This window comes from Impatiens glandulifera, chromosome 3 (genome assembly GCF_907164915.1).
Source record: "Impatiens glandulifera chromosome 3, dImpGla2.1, whole genome shotgun sequence".
In the NCBI taxonomy this organism is placed as follows: Eukaryota; Viridiplantae; Streptophyta; class Magnoliopsida; order Ericales; family Balsaminaceae; genus Impatiens; species Impatiens glandulifera.
The window spans coordinates 16,072,800-16,093,416 of NC_061864.1; the positions used below are offsets into that span (position 1 = coordinate 16,072,800).

General features: G+C 26.7%; 3 protein-coding genes across 3 annotated transcripts; all 3 read left to right on the plus strand.

Moving 5' to 3' along the window:
- On the plus strand, positions 1 to 1,523 carry LOC124931396. Its single transcript, XM_047471849.1, has 2 exons — positions 1 to 570; positions 1,366 to 1,523. Exon 1 carries the CDS (start codon positions 82 to 84, stop codon positions 547 to 549), a length of 468 nt encoding a protein of 155 aa, XP_047327805.1. The 5' UTR covers positions 1 to 81; the 3' UTR covers positions 550 to 570; positions 1,366 to 1,523.
- Positions 1,524 to 4,634: 3,111 nt separating this feature from the next.
- On the plus strand, positions 4,635 to 8,206 carry LOC124928589 (VIN3-like protein 1). The gene is made up of 4 exons (XM_047468827.1): positions 4,635 to 4,821; positions 5,786 to 6,415; positions 6,516 to 6,829; positions 7,006 to 8,206. Exons 2-4 carry the CDS (start codon positions 5,955 to 5,957, stop codon positions 7,905 to 7,907), a joined length of 1,677 nt encoding a protein of 558 aa, XP_047324783.1. The 5' UTR covers positions 4,635 to 4,821; positions 5,786 to 5,954; the 3' UTR covers positions 7,908 to 8,206.
- A 9,916-nt stretch (positions 8,207 to 18,122) lies between these two features.
- Positions 18,123 to 20,072, plus strand: LOC124930998 (strigolactone esterase D14-like). The gene is made up of 2 exons (XM_047471378.1): positions 18,123 to 18,541; positions 19,410 to 20,072. Exons 1-2 carry the CDS (start codon positions 18,153 to 18,155, stop codon positions 19,840 to 19,842), a joined length of 822 nt encoding a protein of 273 aa, XP_047327334.1. The 5' UTR covers positions 18,123 to 18,152; the 3' UTR covers positions 19,843 to 20,072.
- The last annotated feature ends 545 nt before the right edge of the window (positions 20,073 to 20,617 follow it).

Genomic DNA, 20,617 nt, shown 5'->3' on the forward strand with positions numbered 1-20,617 from the left:
GACCGGGCTTTCTCCTTCGAGACCAAGTAAAACCGGACTCCCCCGGCTTTCTCCCCTCGAAAATCCACGCGCAGTACAACAATGGGCAAGCAGAATCTCCCTGCTGCTGCTTTCGTCGTCTCCTTGTTCCTCTGTCTCCTCCTCCTTCCTAAATCCTTCTCTTCTTCATCGCTTCCGATAACCGCTCATACAGAGCTGAACAATCATGGCTTTCCGATCGGTCTCCTTCCTTCTAACGTCCTTGATTACACCGTCAATAACACCACCGGCGACTTTTCCGTCAACCTCAGCTACACCTGTAAAGTTACTCTACCTCCGGACAACTACCTAGCAACCTACTCTAAGCGAATCACCGGAAAAATCATCGCCGGTAAGATCGCCGAGCTTGACGGTATTAGGGTTAGGGCTCTGTTAAGCTGGTGGACCATCACTGGAATCAAAATTAGCGGCGATGATCTCGTCTTTGAGGTTGGTATGGTCAGTGCTAAGTATCCGTCGAAGAATTTCAAAGAGAGCCTTGAATGTGAAGGCAATCGATCGTCTTCTTGAACAAATCTCATTGAACAACAGGTTCGATCCTAATTCACTACTTTCATCTTCTTTAGTTTGTTTAACCTTCAATCTAGGATTTCGTTTTAGTTGATATTTCTTACAAGGTTTGTTTGTTTGTTTGCAAATTTAAAAGACAAGACTTTGTGTCTTGAAACTAAACCTAGTTCATACATTTTTACTTATGTATTTGAATCCAGATTCAGAAACATATTTAATCAGATTTTCCAAATTGAGCCAATTGGTTCCATTTGAAAATTGTCAAGAATTTTAAAACCTTGTCTAAAGATTACCTATAAATTCGAATTTACAATCTCTTTAAGGAGTATAAGTTTGGTTTCAATTAGAATTGGACATGAATTCCAAATTTAGATATAACTATAATTCTATGCTTTTTTTATATAATTTAGGAAGTTAGCACGATCTTCATAGTTATGTCCACACTTCAATCTAAGCATTCTTAGTGTGAAGAAAATCTTAGACATTTTCGAATAGAACTGATACATTTAAAAGACATTTTATTTAAGAAACTAGCACGAAATTGAAATTGGAATAGGAATAGGAATAGATCGTAAAACATAATCTTTCCAAATATGTTGGTGCATCGACGTTTTTGCTTTTTTTTTTCTTTTTCTTTCTGTTGTTTCTTTTGGGTCAGGATTATTAAGTACCTATATACAATTTGATTGTTTGTTAATTTCTTGTTTGAATATGTATCTAAATTAGATTATGGATTCAGATAATTATTTGATTAATCAACTCGAATTTCAATTGATACTTTTATCTACTTCCTCCTTTTTTTCATTTTTCTTGCAGCGTGACTCTAGCTGGAGTATATGCTAATAAGAATACCTATTATATATGTTGAAGGGACTTGTTGGATTGTATTAAATATGCATTTTCTTGTTTTATGTTAAGTGTTAAGATTTCTCTAAACTATATTAATTAATGTTCCATGAAATCTTGTCTAAACATATCAATAATTGTTCCGTGAAATCTTGTCTAAACATATCATAATTGTTGTGTAAAGGGTTGCTTTGTAACTTCCACTACCTTATCTGGATCAAAATATTACAATTAAACTTGTTCTAAGGTTAAATGGTCATTTATGTGTGTAGCAGTAACAACTTTTTGACACTTAATTATTAGCCCCAACACCTACAAATCTTGTGTATTTTTGAAATGTATTTATGTGGGTTATTGTTTTCGTTAAAATAATTATGAGAGTTTAAAATGTCTTTAAAATTCTGTTATTTGGTTTGAGTGTTTTGCCTGAAAAATGAATGTAATTGTTGTGAGAGCATCTAGCTTGAAGTCTCTTCAAAATATGATGGTATAGTGGATGATGTCTGATTATGTTGGTAGTTATTGTATGGTTTATTGTTGAATAACTATGGTGGTTTGATTATGGTTGACTATTTAGCTAAAATTGAATCAATGAAAATCATTGATTGTATATTATTATGAGTCTATGACCTATTTTATAAAATCTTGAAAGTAAGTTTGGCTTGTTTTTTCTATTTATATTTTAGATATCTTAATTATATTTTTTTATATCATTTTTTTCATAATAATAGGATAATTAAAAATACTACTAATAATAAAAAATTGTTAGCACTGTCAAATAATGTGTTATTTGACTCGAAGATCTACAACAAGATTTTCACACGAATTTACAGGTTTTTTTTTTATTATCTAATTTTCGACAGTTTCCTTTTTATACATATGGCTTCCTTTTTATACATATGGCTGATGCCGTGTTGTCTTATCCAAACGAGCAACTTACTGATGGCAAAGACAACGAGCAACTTACTGATGGCAAAAATCAAGTCATTCGTGCTTTCTCTTCTCAGCAACTTAATGATATTGTGAATAATTTTTAAGGATCTACTTTCGTTGTTAAAAGTTCTTCGATTTTTTGATTTTATTTTAACTAAATAGTCCACCAAAAAATTATAGGAATAGAGAATTCCAGTCATATTTAAAAAAAAAAAATTATACTCTATCACATAAGTATCATTTTAATCATCAAATTACTTTTTTTAATTAATTAAAATACTAAAATATTTTTACTTTATTTTTATTAAAGTTAAATTTTAAATATAAATATAAATAATATTTTAGTAATTAAAAGTTCAGAGTTTGTAATTGAGTATTTTGGAATTTTTTTGAGTTTTATAAAGAAAATTATTTGATAAAAAAATTGAATTATTAAAAATAATATATTCAAAATTAAAATTAAATAAAATTATAATAATAAATCAATATTTTAATTTATAAATGAAATAATTAATGAAAAAAATCCCATACATCAAACTAGTTCTTACTATCAAATATCCATATTTTAGGTGTTTGCATTAGAAAGGGAAATAGCATTGAATTGATCCAAAATCACACGCATCTTTACTGATTCTGAATCTAGACTTCCAATCAATTAATTAATAATGCCAATTTAGGTTGATTACTAATTTTATTTTTCTGGATAAAAAAAAAAAAGTCTCCCTAATCCCCTATTGGTCCGTCGGTTATTTTAATTTCTATTTTGTCTGGACCAAACAGCCTCTTGATAGATAATATAAACAAATATTATAAATTCAATTTTTAAAAAACCACTAATGATGGAGGTATATTATATTACTATCACTTAGAGGTTTTAAGATTAATTCATTAATATAGACTAATTTAGAAAACAATCTTTGTTTTATTTAATTATACCAAGATTATTTTCTAAATTTGTCTATATTAATTAATAGATTATTGTAATCTTGACCCACAATACAATATAACTTTTGTTTCAGTTTTATAAAATATGATAATAAATATTTAAATAGTCTAATTAAGGCTTGTTTGATCTAAGATTATTTGAAAAAAATAAATAGTTTATTGTAAAAAATATTATCTGATGTAGTTTATTTATATTTTATTTTTGCCAAACTAATATATGTTTATCAATTTTAAAATGAAGTAAAACTATTTTTGTATTTTAATGGATGATAATTTGAATAATAAAATGTAGTGGTAAATGATAGAATTGTGATTTTTTTGGAAAAATAAAATAAAATGAGAAATATTGAGATATTTAGAAAAACACTAAATTTTAATTAAATCGTTAAAATTTTATAAAAAAAAAAGTCACAAAAACATATTTTGAAAATTTTAATTAATAAATTAAATAATATATATATATAATTAAATAATCAAATAAGTCAAGATCTTAACAAACTTTAAATCGCATCATAAAAAGCTCTGAATAAAGCATCAACCTTTTTATTATTTTTATTATTATTATTTTTTTTATCATAAAAGAAGAAATCTTTATAAACACTCATTAAACAAAAAAAGAAACCTTATATTCACGCTTTTGAATAGCCATGTTATTGAAATTTATAAAAATAAAATAAAATTGGTAGTTAGAATGTGCCATAATCACAGTTTTTTGGGACGGAATTAAGTTGCGACGGTTCCTAAAACATTTTAAGTCAGAATTAAACTCGTAAAATTTAACTCCAAATCACTCTTCCTTTTACCTACCTTATTAGAGTCATGTTATTAAATTTGTAATTTATACTATTAAAGCTTATTATGTAATTTTTTTAAAAACAAACTTTAGTTCCTTACAAAAATGTTATTGGGTAATAATATTAAAAAGGTGAATATTTTTTTTTATAGGAAGATTTTTAAAGATATTAATATATAATAATAAAATATATTTTTTAAATAAATGATATTTTAATATTTATATTAATGAATTAATTGATAAACGATGATTTATTTTTTAATAAATTTAAATAAAACAAAAAAAAAAATATGATTTTCACAACTTAAAAAATAAATAAATAAACTAAATTTGTTTTCTGTGCCCTGTTTGGAAACCCATATCATGAGAATCGTGATAACTCCCTAAAGAGGCAACCTCTATAATAAACTTTGTAAATGAGTTAGGTCTTCTTTGTTTTTTCTCATGATGTTTCTTTATAATTATTTATTTATTTATTTGATAAATTAATAAAACATGAACTTTATTTATTATTAACAAATAAAAAATGTCCGCGTTTATTGTGATTTAGTAGAATAGTAGTTGTTGTTTATCGAACGAGCGAATCACATACACACAACTACCATTGACGAAAGAAACTCATTGCTCCCGAACAAGGGATTTCTTTCCAGTTTTAGAAATCCAATAAAAACCCAACTCATAATTTCTCTTCAAAACCCTAATCTCTTATCCTCTCCCCCTTCCCCTCCCCTCTCTCTTGCATTTCCTCCCGTCTGGTACGCACTCCTCTTCGATTTCTTCATAAACATGTTTTTTTCACGTCTTCATTCATGGGAATCCTAGATCTGTATGTTTCAATTGTCTGCGAGACCCCCTTCTGTTTGCATCATGTTATCATTTGCGTAATTGCTTTCTGAAAATTCATGTCGATGCGTTTTACTATGTCCTGTCTCTTTCCCTATGTTTATGGCAGCTGATAAGTAGATTAGGAGCAGCTGGGTAATAATAGTATGAACAGATCCATTTTATTGATTATGTATTTGTAACGTTTAGGGTGCAGAGTGCACTTCTGTATGTTACTTAACAATGAAAAGAAGTCTCTTTCTTTTGTTATATAGGTGAATTCATTGTGCAATGCAGATTGTATCATGTACCCATCTTTCAATGTTTATGGCTTTTGCCTTTTTAGATGAGAACTCTTTATGGGAGATTTACAATCATGAAAGTATTTCTATCTATTCCAAAATGATATTGGAAGGTTGATGGATCATAAATCATGTAGTTTTAAAAGAAACAAAGGATATCTTGTTTTTCATTTGATGTCTGTCACATGGAGACTGGTCCTGTTGAGATGTTTCTCACTTGTTGTTGATATTTGTATCTGAATCTGTCTGTTCCTTCTAGCTGGATTTGAAAGGAAATTTGTTTTTAAGGTTAATTATGGTTACCGCTAGCTGAGTTTGATAAACTGCATACGACAACTTGATTGATCTAGGGTTATTGTTTCCAAATAGCGTTGATTGATTTAGGCTATTGAAAATCAGCTTATTTGGGTACAAAAGACGGTATAAATATATAATAAACAATAATAATTTTTAGGGTATAGGTATTTTCAATAATGTGGCCTAGTATTTATAGGGTTGATAAAAAAATTGTTCTTTTTTCGGGAACAACAGTAGATTGAAATTGAATTCTGTATTATGTATTGCTAGCGAAGATGCTAATTTTGAACTTGAACAGGAATGATGGAAAACCTGCGTTGTCCTGCAATGTGATAGGGACGAACATCAGAATTTTTGCTACAAATACTTTCGATTTGGTTGCACTGAATTTGGAATGTGCTCCAAATTTGAAATATTCTATAGCATATAAAGAAGTAACTATTTCAATTCTATTGGTGAACGAAAAAATGACAGAACTATCTCAAAAGGCAAGCAAGAAGACTAAGAAAAGTACAGAGTTAAGGAAGGTTTCTTCAAAGCCAAAGGATCAGCCTCTTTCTCGTAAACATCCAAGGAAGGCAGAAAACCCTCTTCGACTTCAAATTCCCAAAGATCAATCTCCAGACTTTGAACATCCAAATAAATGGGTGTGTAAAAATTCTTCATGTAAATCTACTTTATCCATATTTGATTCGTATTGCAAGAAGTGCTCTTGCTGCATCTGTCATTCATTTGACGATAACAAGGATTCTAGTCTTTGGTTGAAATGTTCATCTAAATATGATAAGAGGGAATCCTGCGGTTTGTCTTGTCACGTAGAATGTGCATTCATTTACAAAAAGGTTGGGGTGATTAATTTGGGACGACTGATGCAACTGGATGGGAACTATTGCTGTGCAAATTGTGGACTAGTTTCAGGAGTAATTGGGTAAGTGGGTCCCATCAAACAATAGGTCCATTTGAAACATTTTCTTATATATAAGTAAATTATGCATTTTCAAATCCTGACTCTTTGGTAATTCATGCAGATATTGGAAGGAGCAAATGAATTTAGCAAAAGATGCTCGTCGTGTGGATATTTTATGTTATAGATTATTCTTGAGTTACAGGCTACTGAAAGGGACGTCTAAGTATAAGGAGGTGCATGAAATTGTTAAAGAGGCTAAGGCCAAATTAGAAACAGAGGTCGGGCCAGTGGATGGAGTATCGACTATGATTATACGAGGGCATGTTAGCAGGCTTTCGGTTGGTGCTGAAGTGCAGAAACTTTGCTCTCTTGCGATTGAGAAAGCAGAAGAACTGTTGTCCACCACCTCATCTGAAATTGAATCCTATTATAGAGGTGAATTCACTAAAATTGCATTACTTTTAGGTCAAGCCAATTTTTTTTAAAAATAAATGCACAATTTTCTTTCTCAATTTGCAGCAAAAGATACATGAGGAAACAAAATGAATTTCTATTGAAAAAATAAATTAAAAACTATCCTTGAATGATAAATGTCTTATATTTTTCTGCAGATGGTTCACTTCCTGCAGCTTGCAAGTTCATATTTGAAGAGGTAACATCAACCTCAGTTGTGATTGTTTTGATAGAACTTCCAAAGAAAATAAGTGAAGAAATAAAAGGATACAAGCTCTGGTATTGCAAGAGCAGTGACGAGACTCAATCCGAAGAGCCCATTTCTGTTTTCTCAAGCTCCGAGAGAAAATTCTTGATATCGAATCTCCAACCATGCACCGAATATTCCTTCCGCATTATTTCCTATACCGATAAAGGCAACCTAGGCCATTCCGAAGCAAAATGTTTCACCAAGAGCATCGAAGTAATTAAAAAGAACACTAATTCCGATACCCAGAAAGAATTAAGCAAGATGACTTCATCCCAATTCAAGGTTCGTAAACTCGGAAAGATCCTAAACACTGTCGGCTTTGACGGGCTTTCCGGTATAGAACAGGAACCGTCAGTTTCACCCAAGCTTGATTTAAATGTCGCTTCGGTCCCAGATTTGAATGAAGAGGCTGTCCCTCCGCTTGATTCGTCTATGGATGAAGATGCTGTTAACTCTCGGTCCAAAAGGAAAAGGGAGAAAAATACAATCGAAGAATTGCAGGAGTGCAATAGCTCACTTGCAAATGCATCCTCGCTTGGTCTCAAAAATGGGTCAGGTTCGTTTGACGTGAATTTTGAGTATTGTGTGAAGATTATTAGGTGGTTAGAATGTGAAGGGCATATAGAGAAGGAATTTAGGATGAAATTACTGACTTGGTTTAGTTCAAGATCGACGGAGCAGGATCGTAGAGTTGTTAATTCGTATATTCAAACAATGATCGATGATCCAAGCAGTTTGGCTGCACAACTAGTTGATTCGTTTTCGGAAATTTTGTCGAACAAGCGACAGAGGAATGGATGGTTTCTGTAGTAAACATTTGCATTGACAATTGCTGCTGCTGATGAAGATGATGATTCTTTGCAGCAAATATTTATTATTCAACTGAAGGCTCTTCTTACATTGTATGGTTAGCCTTTTCTTCAATTGGTATTCTTTTTAATCCAATCTTTTTAATACTGACACCTGAAGCTTAGAAAGTCAATTTATGTGTTTTTATCTATTTATCTATACATTCTAGACATTTTTAATCATTGATTAGGAAGAATTATATTACTGGAATTATATTTTTAAGCTTACAAGTTTCTTTCAATAATAGACATCACTTCTTCTGTTTACAATATAGTCTTTCTTCTTTTGCCTTACTTCTATTGTTTATATTTATGTTCCTCTATCTATATGACATAGAAATGCTCAATCTTTATATTTGGAAATATCAATCAGTTATACGAAAAGGCATGGAAAAACTTGTTTCTAAATAGGTTTATTTATTGTCTTGCTTAATTAGTGAGTAAGAGTATTTAACATTGACTAGTTGAAGATTTTCTCATACTGTTATAGGGGAATTTGTTACAAGAGAATAGGATTAGTACTTGACAAAATATATTTTTAAATAATTTTATATAAAAAATTGTTCAAACTCATATCCAGTTCTGAATTTGGGGTTTAAAACAAAACTTGAAGTATTTGACAAAAAAAAAAATAGTTTGGATTTTCACTCTAAGAGATGACTATTGATTTTATTAGATAAAATTAGTACCCAACAATGCATAGATTTTAACTTAATAACTTATGTGATCCTTCTTCAAATTTACATACTTTCTAATAACTTAATAGCTGACAAAATATCCAGTAGTAGCTTTATTTGAAACTTGTAGATTTTTTTGCTAACAAAATATCATGATTTTTAATGTTTTTTTTTGGTGGAATAGTTTAATTAGTAGATTAGATTGGATTGGTATGAATCTTTAATAGAAATGAATAGGTGGGTTGTGCATTTAATGGTAGAAACGGCTAAAGAACCGGCCTTTAGATAGATCAGCTCAACTGTTTTACTGACATAATTATTAAGTATATGGCGACTGCAAATTGCATTGCAAAAAAGCAATATTATTGAAGAATGTCAACTTCTCCAACTACTGCTCTATCTATGTTAATACAACACGTTTGGCCCATTCCCATTTCACAAACCTTATCTTTCTCCTTTTTATGCATTCAATGCTCACTTAAAGGTCTAAAGCTAGCAAAAGTGACTCTCCACAATGACACTTTTTACTGTCCAACTCCAAATAGATATTTTTGGTTGTAATTTTCAAACCCGCCTGGAGCCAGTTTGAGCCAATAGTTTTTAAGCAATACCCACGTTGTCTCATGACATATACTTCAATTAAGACGTTCTCCGAGCAATACCTACGTAGTTATGTTACATACTCAAATTTAAGACGTTTTTGGTAGGAACGACTAAAAATGAATCTGAGTGAGCTAAATAGTTATTTGATGTATTTACAGAATGTTTGGTTGATTTTGAAAATAATAAAATATATAGCTTTTTAAGTTTGATAGTTTGAATGAATGTAGGTTTGGTCTAAGTTGTAGGCATGCAAAATAAGTGGATGTCATGTCCATTCTCCACCTATTTTGTTGTCTATATTTATTGCTAACTTATCCACTAACTACCATTTATTGGGCCTATTTTTATTATATTTTAATAATTGTATCCTTTAAAAAAATAACATAAATTCTTTGTTAAACAGAAATATTATTCATAACTATAATTCCATTTTATTTTTATTTTAAAAAATTATATTGTCACAATATCTAACTAATCTATTATATGTTTTTCCAAAATTAAAATTAGAATTAGAAGTAATTTTTTTTATTTGATATAAAAAAATTATAATGATTTTATGTATTCTCATATTAGTTTGAATTATGATGCAAATTAAGGTGAGAAAGGGTCAACTTATAAATAAAATCACATTTTGTCACAATGACATAATCATTGTTTTTTCAAAGGCTGTCAAACTTATAAGTTGAAAATCTTTTTTTCCATTTATTTGATGTTAAATTATTGATAAGACAAAACAAGGGAACGCTTCAAATTTGATTGATAAGAGTGAACTCTTAAAAATCTTAGATATATTGCATTATAAATAATCGATTTCAAAGAGATAATGATGTGAAACCATAATTTGTTAGGCCAACACCATCATGAAAAAAAAGGCGTTTCTAATCAAAATGTTTATATAAACTAATATAGTTTCCTAACCCTTAGCCTTAAAGTCACAAACATCATGTGTCTGATAATGACCACTTTTTTTTATATGATATTACTTTTCAATTAAAATGATATTTATTATTTTATGTTATATTTAAAAAAACATTTATACATAAATTGAAAGTTGTTCATAAGACAAATTTTATACTTTGAGATGTAAATGATTAAAGATTTTAAATTTGATAGTTTCATTAAAAAAAACATGAACTAAATGATAATGATGAGTTAACATGGAAAATGAAAATATCTCTACAAGATATTTATTCCATCGCCACTTTATTAGATGATGTGGTTCTCAAAAAAACTAAATAAAATCTAAGAATATATATATATATATATATATATTCAAGATGATATCACAATATTTTATATATTTATTTAATTTATTATATTAGCTATCTAAATAACTTCATGTTTGAAATAAATGGCAGTGCTCTAAAAAGTCTGTTATCATTACTACTTTTTTAAGTGAAAGAAATGACATATATATATAAAACACACACACACGCCGTAATTGACCAAAAAATCTATTTATTTATTTTATTAGAAATTTATTATTATATTTGTTTTATTTATTTATGAGATGAACGTGAATTTATATCTAAATTTGGGACCACCTTTCAATTTGTGGTTAAGCCTATAATTTTTTTTTTAAAAATGCATTATCTACATAATTCAAGAAGTACTTAGACTACAAAATGACCATTTTACCCTTGATAGAAACTGAAATATTTATAGAAAAAAAAACACAATTATTATAAAAAGTTTTGGTAAGAGTAATAGCTAGTAAAGTGCGGTTCAATTTTGTGACAAGAATTTCTATTTTATTTTTTGTGAGGTTTGTATTACTTCTAAATATAGATAATATAGAATATTCAAACAACCCAATAAATTAAAGAGTGATTGACATATTTTACCATGTTAAATAAATAATAATAACAATAACTTAAACTGCCTCCAAACATTAAATCAAACGAATTCATTGTTCCATCCGGATTAGGTTATTTGAATAACCTTGTTAATTTAAAAAATTATAATCTGTGACCATAGGAGATGTAGATTTTTTTAAAAAAAAAACATAATGATAAAAAATTCTTTAACAAAAAAACATAATATTTTTCATTCTTTCATCAATCACATCACTCAATTCATTAACCAAAATACTAAAATACTTTATATTTAAAAATATTATTTTTTATTTTATTATTATATATTAAAATTCTGAAATAATATTAAAAAAATTATTAATTTTCTTAAAATCATTACCAATTATTACTTTCATAAACAAAACAAAATTTTTGAAAAACCCCTAATTAAACAACATTAAACAGCTCTAAGCCTTAATATATTATTAGCCATGCATGATTATTGATATCCTTAATAAGTATGCACCGACGTTATTAAATCAAGATTAAGATTAAGAAATTAAAATAATAATAATAATAATAATAATAATAATAATAATAATGGGCAGGCTAGCTGTTGGTCAATTTCAATTGTCAAAAATGGTAGAAATCTAATTATTATCAAGCATTTGTTGGTTTGGCCCTCCAAATTGGTTGGAGCTCATTTGCTAGTAGACTGACTGCAAGCAAATAAATTAAAATTTACAACCAAAAACAATATTAATAATAATGACCCTATTTGAAAAGTAATATTTTGTACCATTTTATTCAACCACAATAATAATAGAAAATTATTTTATTTTAGATGTGAATTGTAGATAATGCTAAACAAACTGGGTACAAACTAAATTATGGGATATAATTTTAAAAAAAAATTATTTCAAAAAAAAGTAATTAATAAGTAAATCGACACAATATCCTGATATTTTTGTCTTGAAGATGATAAATTAAGTATGGATTCTGTAGCTGTTTGGCAGATGGGGAATTCCATCACATGATACAAACATATGGGACCTATTCACCATGTGCAATTATTATTATTATTAATTATCAAAACTCAAACTTATAATATATTAATATTACATATCTTTTTTAATTTTTGGATTATTACGAAACACATTCTTGCGGCAATTCTTAATGGGATTGTTCTTTAAAAATAATGAAATTCAATGTGTCATCAATTTGAGTAATTAATTCATATATTATAATTAACAATTTTTGGAGGGCATCGAGTTAATATTTTATATATAAAGAATGGAAATTGATAATCAATTTCTAAAGATGCCTTTGGTTGGATGATTGCAATTTTCTATATTGGCTGATATATACTTTGTTATTTTTTTTATATATAAATGTGGATGCTGCATATGTCATTTGTCATTAAATCGGCACTAAGTAAGGACTTATTTTGATATAATATTATTTTAGTCCAAAGTTTGATTGATTTGAGAATTTGTGTTTAAAAATAAAATAATAAATGGTGTTTAATATTTAAAAATGTTATAACCCAATAGGATAGATAGTATGACAAAAATTTGTTAAATATCTTAATATATTCATAGTACAAACGGATTAGACCATCTATTCAAACATAATATATCATTTTTTTTTTATCTTATCTTATCATAATCATATGTCAGAAAATTATATGTTTTTTAAAAAAAATTGGGTCGGTACAGGTTTAAATGCTCGTCCAAATTTCTGAAAGTCAATTGACCTTAATATTTTTTTTGGAATTTTTACCCAAAATTTATAAATCACATCTTACTTTTTTTTTTCATTCACTAAAATATTAAAATACTCTTTCTTAATTTATTTTTATAAAACTTAGATTTTAAATAAACCAAATAACCTATATATTTTCAAAAGAAAATCAATAAAACCTCCTAAATAAACAACATCAAACAAGCCCCAAGATATTGTTTCATATTGTAATCAATTGTAACTTGATTAATCTGATCTTTCAAACTATTCAATATAATATAAATATAATATATTGATTAATCTCCATTTACAGATTTTGGTGTTTTCTTGTACATAATTGACTAGACATAAGAAATGTACACTTTAAGGGTGCATGAATGTGCATATGAGGTAGGAATACAACTTATCCAGAACATAAAATAAAAGTCAAATTTTAGCTAATAATAAAGTTTTAAGATTTTTTTTTACAAATAAAATTAATTAAGGGTAGACACTCTAACAAAACTTTTTTTTTTTTAAATGAGATCAAGATTTTGTTCAATTGGGTTTATCAAACATTATTAATTAATTCTATTCTCATTTTATATCACTTAATTCATTAATTAAAATATTAAAATATTTTTTATTCAAATATATATTATTTTATCATTATATATTAATAACTTATAATTATTTAAAAAAAATATTCACCTTAAAATAATCATTCATCAACAATTTTTTTACACAAATCAAGATTTCTACAATATATTAATAAACTCATATTTAAACAAGAAAGTGTGTTTGTGGGGGTGTTTTTACTAGTTTTTCTTTAATTTCAAAAAAATACTAGTAAATTCATATCAAATGAAGATAATATTTAATTAGTTTTATAATTTTATAATAAACAAGACATATTGTGAGGCTGGCAGAAGGAGACAAAAAAGGCTTTTACAAAGGAAAGACAGCTCATTTTTAGTTTTTAGTAAAAAGTTGGTAAGTGGACGTCCCTTTTTATTGCCAGCACAACAAGACAAAAAGGTACTTTTACGTAATTAAATTAAATAATTCACATTTCACTCTCAATATATTATTCAAAATATCATAAATTATTTTTCACAATATAATTATTATTTATTTATTTATTTATTTATTTAAATATATATATATATATATATTGTGATAAAATATATTATTTTGTATTTATGTATGAATGGAATTGCGAGGAAGACAAAACCATCTCAAACACTTATTCTGGTGCGGCCCATGTATTGTCTGTAGCTATAATCTTGACCGTCCAATTGTGTGGTTGTGATTAAAAATATGTGAAGTCAACCATATTAACTGATCCCATCGCCCTTCTAAATAGATTTGGAATCTCAACTAACCAACAACCGCTCCATAAATTTCCTTATTTTCTTCTTCTTTTTTATTAATAATATTAAATTCTATAAGATATTTTTGTTCTTTTTAACACCTTAAATTATGATTTGGTAATAATAATAATAATTTTGATAATATTAATTAAAAATAAACTCCAATTAATGGCTTAGATTAATTGAACTCAACACAAAAACAATTTAAACAGAATTAAAATGACATCATAAAAATTTAAAATTAAATTCATAAAAACCAAAAAATAATTACAATGAGCTCTACAACCTATTTCACAAGAAAATAAATGTCACAAATATCTTTTATACAACTTTTTGAAATTCAAAATTATTAACATCGACTTATTATATATATAATATCTATTTATGCAAAATCTAGAATGTATACATATATATATATAAAAAAAAGAATATATATAAAAACGTATATATTATAATCCGAATAAAAAATACAAAATGTTATTTGTATTATTTAGCCGACATATTAGCCAATAGTAGCTACGTGGCAATTACGTAAAGAAAATGGACCATTTGTGCATGTATAAAGACAATGGTCTCATTATTACTTTTATTTTTATTTATATATATAAATGGTGTGAAACTAATCTTATTTTTTGAAAAAAAAAATATATATTAGTTTATTTCTATCAATCTTATTCCAAATCTATTATTTTGTTTGAAAGTTAGCACGATATCCTAATTCCTCATTTAAAATAATAATAATTAAAACTACAAATTTTGATTTATTAAATAGAACTCTTCAAATCTTATAGCTACATAAATATATTAACATTTTTGTGAAATATATTAAAATATGACAACATCATAACTCTTATTTGAAATGAATAATATTAGCCACCAAAATATAAAAATAAACATGCTTAAAATAAAAGAAAGAATAATATCCAATTATTATTGATTATTTTATGGGCTAATTATGCCACTTTATCCGTCTTATTCTCAAGTAAGTTTGATATATCTCAGTTTATTTAATTGTTAAGCTTGAGCATATTTGATACAGCTTATAATTAATATTATTTAATAATTAATATTATATATAGATATAATGTTATATATATATTTATTAATTTAATTTTAAATATTAATAAATGATTTAAATTAAAAGTAATATATATTTAAAAACAAATTATATTAATATATTATTTTTTATAATTTTATTGTTAATATATAATTTTAATTATTAATAAATGACTTAAATTAAAAAATAATATATTTTAAAATAAATGATATGAATATATTAGTTTTTATAAATATATAATTTTAAATATATTTAATATAAATATGATATAAAATATATATAAAAATATTTAATAATATTTAATAATAACTTTTTCATATTTTCACACCTCTTTTTAGATCTAATTTTTCAATTGTCAATTTATTTTTGTATTCTTTTACACTAAAACACATTAGTATTTTAGATAGTGAATTAAAGCTAATTTGATTTTTAATTATAATTATAAAAAAAAAATATCAAAATATCAAAATATATTTATATTTTATTTTGCTTAATTATTTTATATAAGATATATATTATAAATAATAAATAAATATATATTTAAATATATATTTTTTATTATAATAATTTTATATAAAAATATTATAAATATATGGAGTACATGAAAGAGAATGAATAAAATGATTAAAAAAAGATTAAATAGAGGAGAGAAAATGAATAAAATGATTAGAAATAAATGAAATATATGAAAGAAAATGAATAAAAAAATATTTAAAAATGATGATAGAGTAAAAAGTTGAGACTGAGATTATAATTTTAAACGATGAGGAGGGAGGTAGAGAGAAAATAGAGTTTAAACGCAAGAGTGTGTTTGATTGTAATTTTTTGCGTGAGCTTATTATGCAAAGTTACTGTAACAACTTATTACGCAGACGCTCATACGCAGCTTATTAAGCCCGAATCAAACAAGACCATATATGATCAGTACGGCTGTGATTATCTTATTAATTAAACCATATATATATAATTATCATTTATGAGTTTACATATTTCAACATAAATATTGATGTACTTATTTGTTGACAGCAGTTTAATATTAATCCTTTGATCTAGGAATCCCAGAATAATCTTGAGCAACCCTTTTAATTATTATTATTATTATTATAAAATAATACATATTTTATTAGTCTATATTTTGAATTACAACCAAACACTAAAACTTTTAAAAAGTAATATAATTTAAGTCGGGAATTTAAGTAATAAACTCATAAAAAAATTATAATCAAATACACTTTTTACGTTCAAACTCAATTTTCTTTCTATCTCCTTTTCAGTAATTAAGATTATAATGTCAGTGTTTTTCTCTTTTATAATTTTTAAATATTTTTTTATTTTTTTTTCTCTCATCTATTTCATTCATTTTTAATCATTTTTATTAATTCTCTTTCATTTATTTAATCTCTTTCTAATCATTTTATTCATTCTCTCATTTATTTCATAAATTTATAATATTTTTATATATTTATATAAAATTATTATACTAAAAAAAATATTCATTTAAATATATTTTATTTATTATTTATAATAAGTGTATCTTAAATATATAAAATAATTAAGAAAAATATGAAATATAAATACATTTTAAAAAAATTATAAAAATTAATATATTAATATATTAATATATTAAAAATATATATATATATATAATATTAATTATTAAATAATATTATAAATATAAAAAAATAAATAAGTTGGGTGTATAAGTTGAATCAAACATACTCAAGTTTAACGATTAAATAAGTTGAGATCATATTAAATCGTACCTGAGAATAAGCTGGATTAAAATTTCTAACTAACTTTTAAAATTTCACTATTTCGGTAAAATTTAAATCAATTAAACTTATATAATTTTAAATTTATAATCTTAAAATTTGATAAGTTTATATTATTAGATAAATCTTGTTTACCTAACTTAACTCGAACTAAATCCGATATAATTAATTTAAATTATAATAAAATCAACTGAAAATAAAAATAAAGCTAAATCATAAATACGTTTATAAAATTTTTAATAAAATAATATAAGTGAGTTAATAAAAAAAATAATACAAAACTCAAAAAAAAACTTATAAATATGTTATCAGGTCTACTTTAGGTCATTTTAGGTTGACCCGATTTTGACCTGTTTATTAATCATGTTAAACAGGTCTATCTGATTTTGATCCGAACAAAAAAATACACGACCGTAATCTCATTTTTTCGTGTTCAATTCGGGTCGTGTTTTGTGTCGGGTCAAAAATTATAACTCCTAAATATTGGGAGGAAATTAGAGAGTATTGAATCACCTTATTGATTTGAAAAAGGAAAAAAACTCGTGAGACGAGAAATAAAAGAGATAAATTAATTTACTTTTTAAGGTAATCAGATTGCACCACGTTATTCTTTTTCTCATTTTTTTTTTATATTTTCTCTCCTGCCTTATCATTTTATATATATATATATATAATTTTCACTTGATTTATTATTTTATATAATCAATATTTTTTTTAAAATATACTCTAAATTGAATGAGTTTATAAATGAAGAACAAACACTCTATTTTAAGTAGTTTAATCAGAAATATATTGAGACATCATAAATAAACAAAAGATAAACAACAGCTCAAACCCATTCTAAAAGTCTAGGCTACATTTTGTAAAAACAGATTGTTTAAGTCTAATCTTGGATATCTCTTAATACTTTATGCAATTTGTTGTTGTTGTTACTAACATCTTGAAGTTCATCTTTACTTGACCACCGTTGGATCAAAATATTGAAATGTCATTGTCACTAATTAATGCAGCGTTAAAAGTGAACTTTTGGACCTTTCTCCCATCAATTAATTAATGTAATCATAATAAACCAACCACTAATTAATTTAATGCTAAAAATAGCTGTAATTATTCCTAATCTACCCTTCTTAAAATGCCTATATAATAATCCCACTAATTCTCGTCCGCACTCCACTTCACACTTTTACCCTTCTCTCTCACACACACTAAAATGGTGGTGCTCGGAAAGGAATCACTTTCAGCCGCCATGAACGCCAAAATAATCGGGCCGAGCTCCGGCGAAGCCGTGGTGTTGTCTCATGGCTTCGGAGCCGACCAGTCAATATGGGATAAGATTCTGCCTTGTTTGGCTCTGAGCCACCGTGTCGTCCTATTCGACTGGAGCTTTTCCGGCGCCGTCAAAGACAAAAACATCTTCGACCCAGTTAAGTACTCGTCTTATGACGCCTTCGCCGACGATCTTATCGTCATCCTCGAAGAACTGAACGTAAAGACGGCGACTTTTGTCGGACACTCTATGTCCGGTATGATCGGATGCATTGCCGCCGTTAAATGTCCTGATCTATTCAAGAAACTTATCCTAGTTGGAGCTTCACCTAGGTCAGTTTGTTATATAACTCCAAACGGGACCTTAATTAGTCACTTATAGCCTTTCTTGTCCTTTTTTTTCCTCCTCAAATTAGGGGTTTGTTTGTTTTATATTGTTTTGTTTTGTTTGATGAATGATTAATCCCATCATCAATTAAATTATTTTATTTTAAAATATTTTAATACAACTAATATATACAAATATCAGGGAAACTCTTTGAATGAAAACGGAGTTACATGACGATGACCTCACGTTAATTCAAAAAAAAATATTATTTGAAAATGATCAATCGGGTTATTCAAATAATCCTAAATCAAACTAGGCCTAAAGAATTTGGGGAAAATATGTGGAACAAGACTAGGACCAACACTGATTTGTTTTGCAACCACACTAAGCTTTCTAAAAATAGGACATCCAAGATTCAACCTAAATTAATAGGGGTTGTTTGGTCTGGTTTACTTGAAGTAATTTTAGAGTAATACTTATGTGCTTCATTTTTTTTATCTAGGTATACATGATAAATTGTTATTTTGTCAATAATAAATTTAATTATAGTTTATTAAGGAAAATTATATAATATTTAAAATATTTAATATAAATAAATTTTATATTTCATTTAATATCATATAAATTCCTTGCATATGTTAATGATTCAATAAAAGCATAAGGGTGTTCTTGTAAAGTAATGAACCAAGATTTATTAAATCATAATATGTTCAAGATTTTTTTATTTTAATCTCAAATAACTCATTATCGTCATTCATTTATCTTGCGATCATGAATCTAAAAATATCAAAATACCCTTAATCAACCTAATTCTTTTGATAATCTACACAATTTGAACAAATTAATCCTTGTTATTTAATCACACAAATACAGGTACATTAATACCGAGGAAGAGGAATTTGGATTCAAGAGAACCGATGTGGATCAACTCATATCAAGCATTGAGACCAACCTCCAAACTTGGGCTTCAAACTTTGCTCCACTAGTAATTGACCACAATGACCCTCTCTCGATAGAAAAATTCGAGAAATTACTCAACTTAATGAGTCCCGAGGCTGCCCTATCGACTGCCAAAGTTGTTTTCTATAGCGATAATAGTCACATCCTCGAAAAGATCGTCACACCATGTGTCATAGTACAGACGGTAAATGACGTTGTCGTCCCTATATCGTCCGTCAATTACATGAAGAAGAAGATCAAGAATGCTTCCACGGTTGTTGAAATGATAGAAACCGATGGCCATTTCCCTCAACTCACCGCTCATGACCAGCTTATGGAAGTGCTAAATAGATATATCACTTCTTAATTAAATTTCATCCTTTTATTTTTCTATATTTTTGTGATGAATAATTACAGCTTCTAGACCTTGTCATGTATCAAAATAGTGCTCTTTTGTGTTTGATGGCTTGGTGTATAGGATCTGTTTGGTTGTAGAAATATGATTTCCAATGTATAATAGTGGATTGTTTGTTATATGATATATCTACTGGTTTGTTAAATCTTATTTTGTCAAATTTTATTTGAGGTAACTATGCATTTTATATTAATCTATTTCCTTTACTCAAGTTAATGGGAGGTTAGTTTGATTCAGTTTATTCGTTAAACACCCATATACATTTAATATGATTCAACTTATTCGATTCATTAACGTTGTGTTTGATACGTTTAATCGCTACAACTTATTCACTAAGCATTCAATTATGTTTGATTTTTATTTATAAAAGGTAATTTATTGGCCTTTATAATCAAATAGATCCTTATAGCTAAAAGGATAAATTTGGACATAATTATAGAATAATACATACAGCATGATCCATGGATATCCTAATATTTGATGTGACAAACTCTTTTAATAGTACAATTAGGAATTGTGTCACATAAAATGGAATTTGGAGGTCAAGATTCCTTCACTAATAAGCACAAGAAAATTAAAGCATTGTTTGATGACTCACTATCAATTATATTATGATTTTTTTTTAATTGAAATATTCAAACTCATAAACTTGTAAAATTGAGTTCTTGTGCACTATATTAATATTTTTTTCTATAGTATTTTACAATAGTATATAATAAGGATGGAT

Coding starts and splice junctions, on each gene's coding strand:
- LOC124931396 (XM_047471849.1), top strand. CDS start 82: ATGGGCAAGCAGAATCTCCCTGCTGCTGCTTTCGTCGTCTCCTTGTTC.
- LOC124928589 (XM_047468827.1), top strand. CDS start 5,955: ATGACAGAACTATCTCAAAAGGCAAGCAAGAAGACTAAGAAAAGTACA. Junction 6,416..6,515: donor CTAGTTTCAGGAGTAATTGG/GTAAGTGGGTCC, acceptor TAATTCATGCAG/ATATTGGAAGGAGCAAATGA. Junction 6,830..7,005: donor AATTGAATCCTATTATAGAG/GTGAATTCACTA, acceptor ATTTTTCTGCAG/ATGGTTCACTTCCTGCAGCT.
- LOC124930998 (XM_047471378.1), top strand. CDS start 18,153: ATGGTGGTGCTCGGAAAGGAATCACTTTCAGCCGCCATGAACGCCAAA. Junction 18,542..19,409: donor CTAGTTGGAGCTTCACCTAG/GTCAGTTTGTTA, acceptor ACACAAATACAG/GTACATTAATACCGAGGAAG.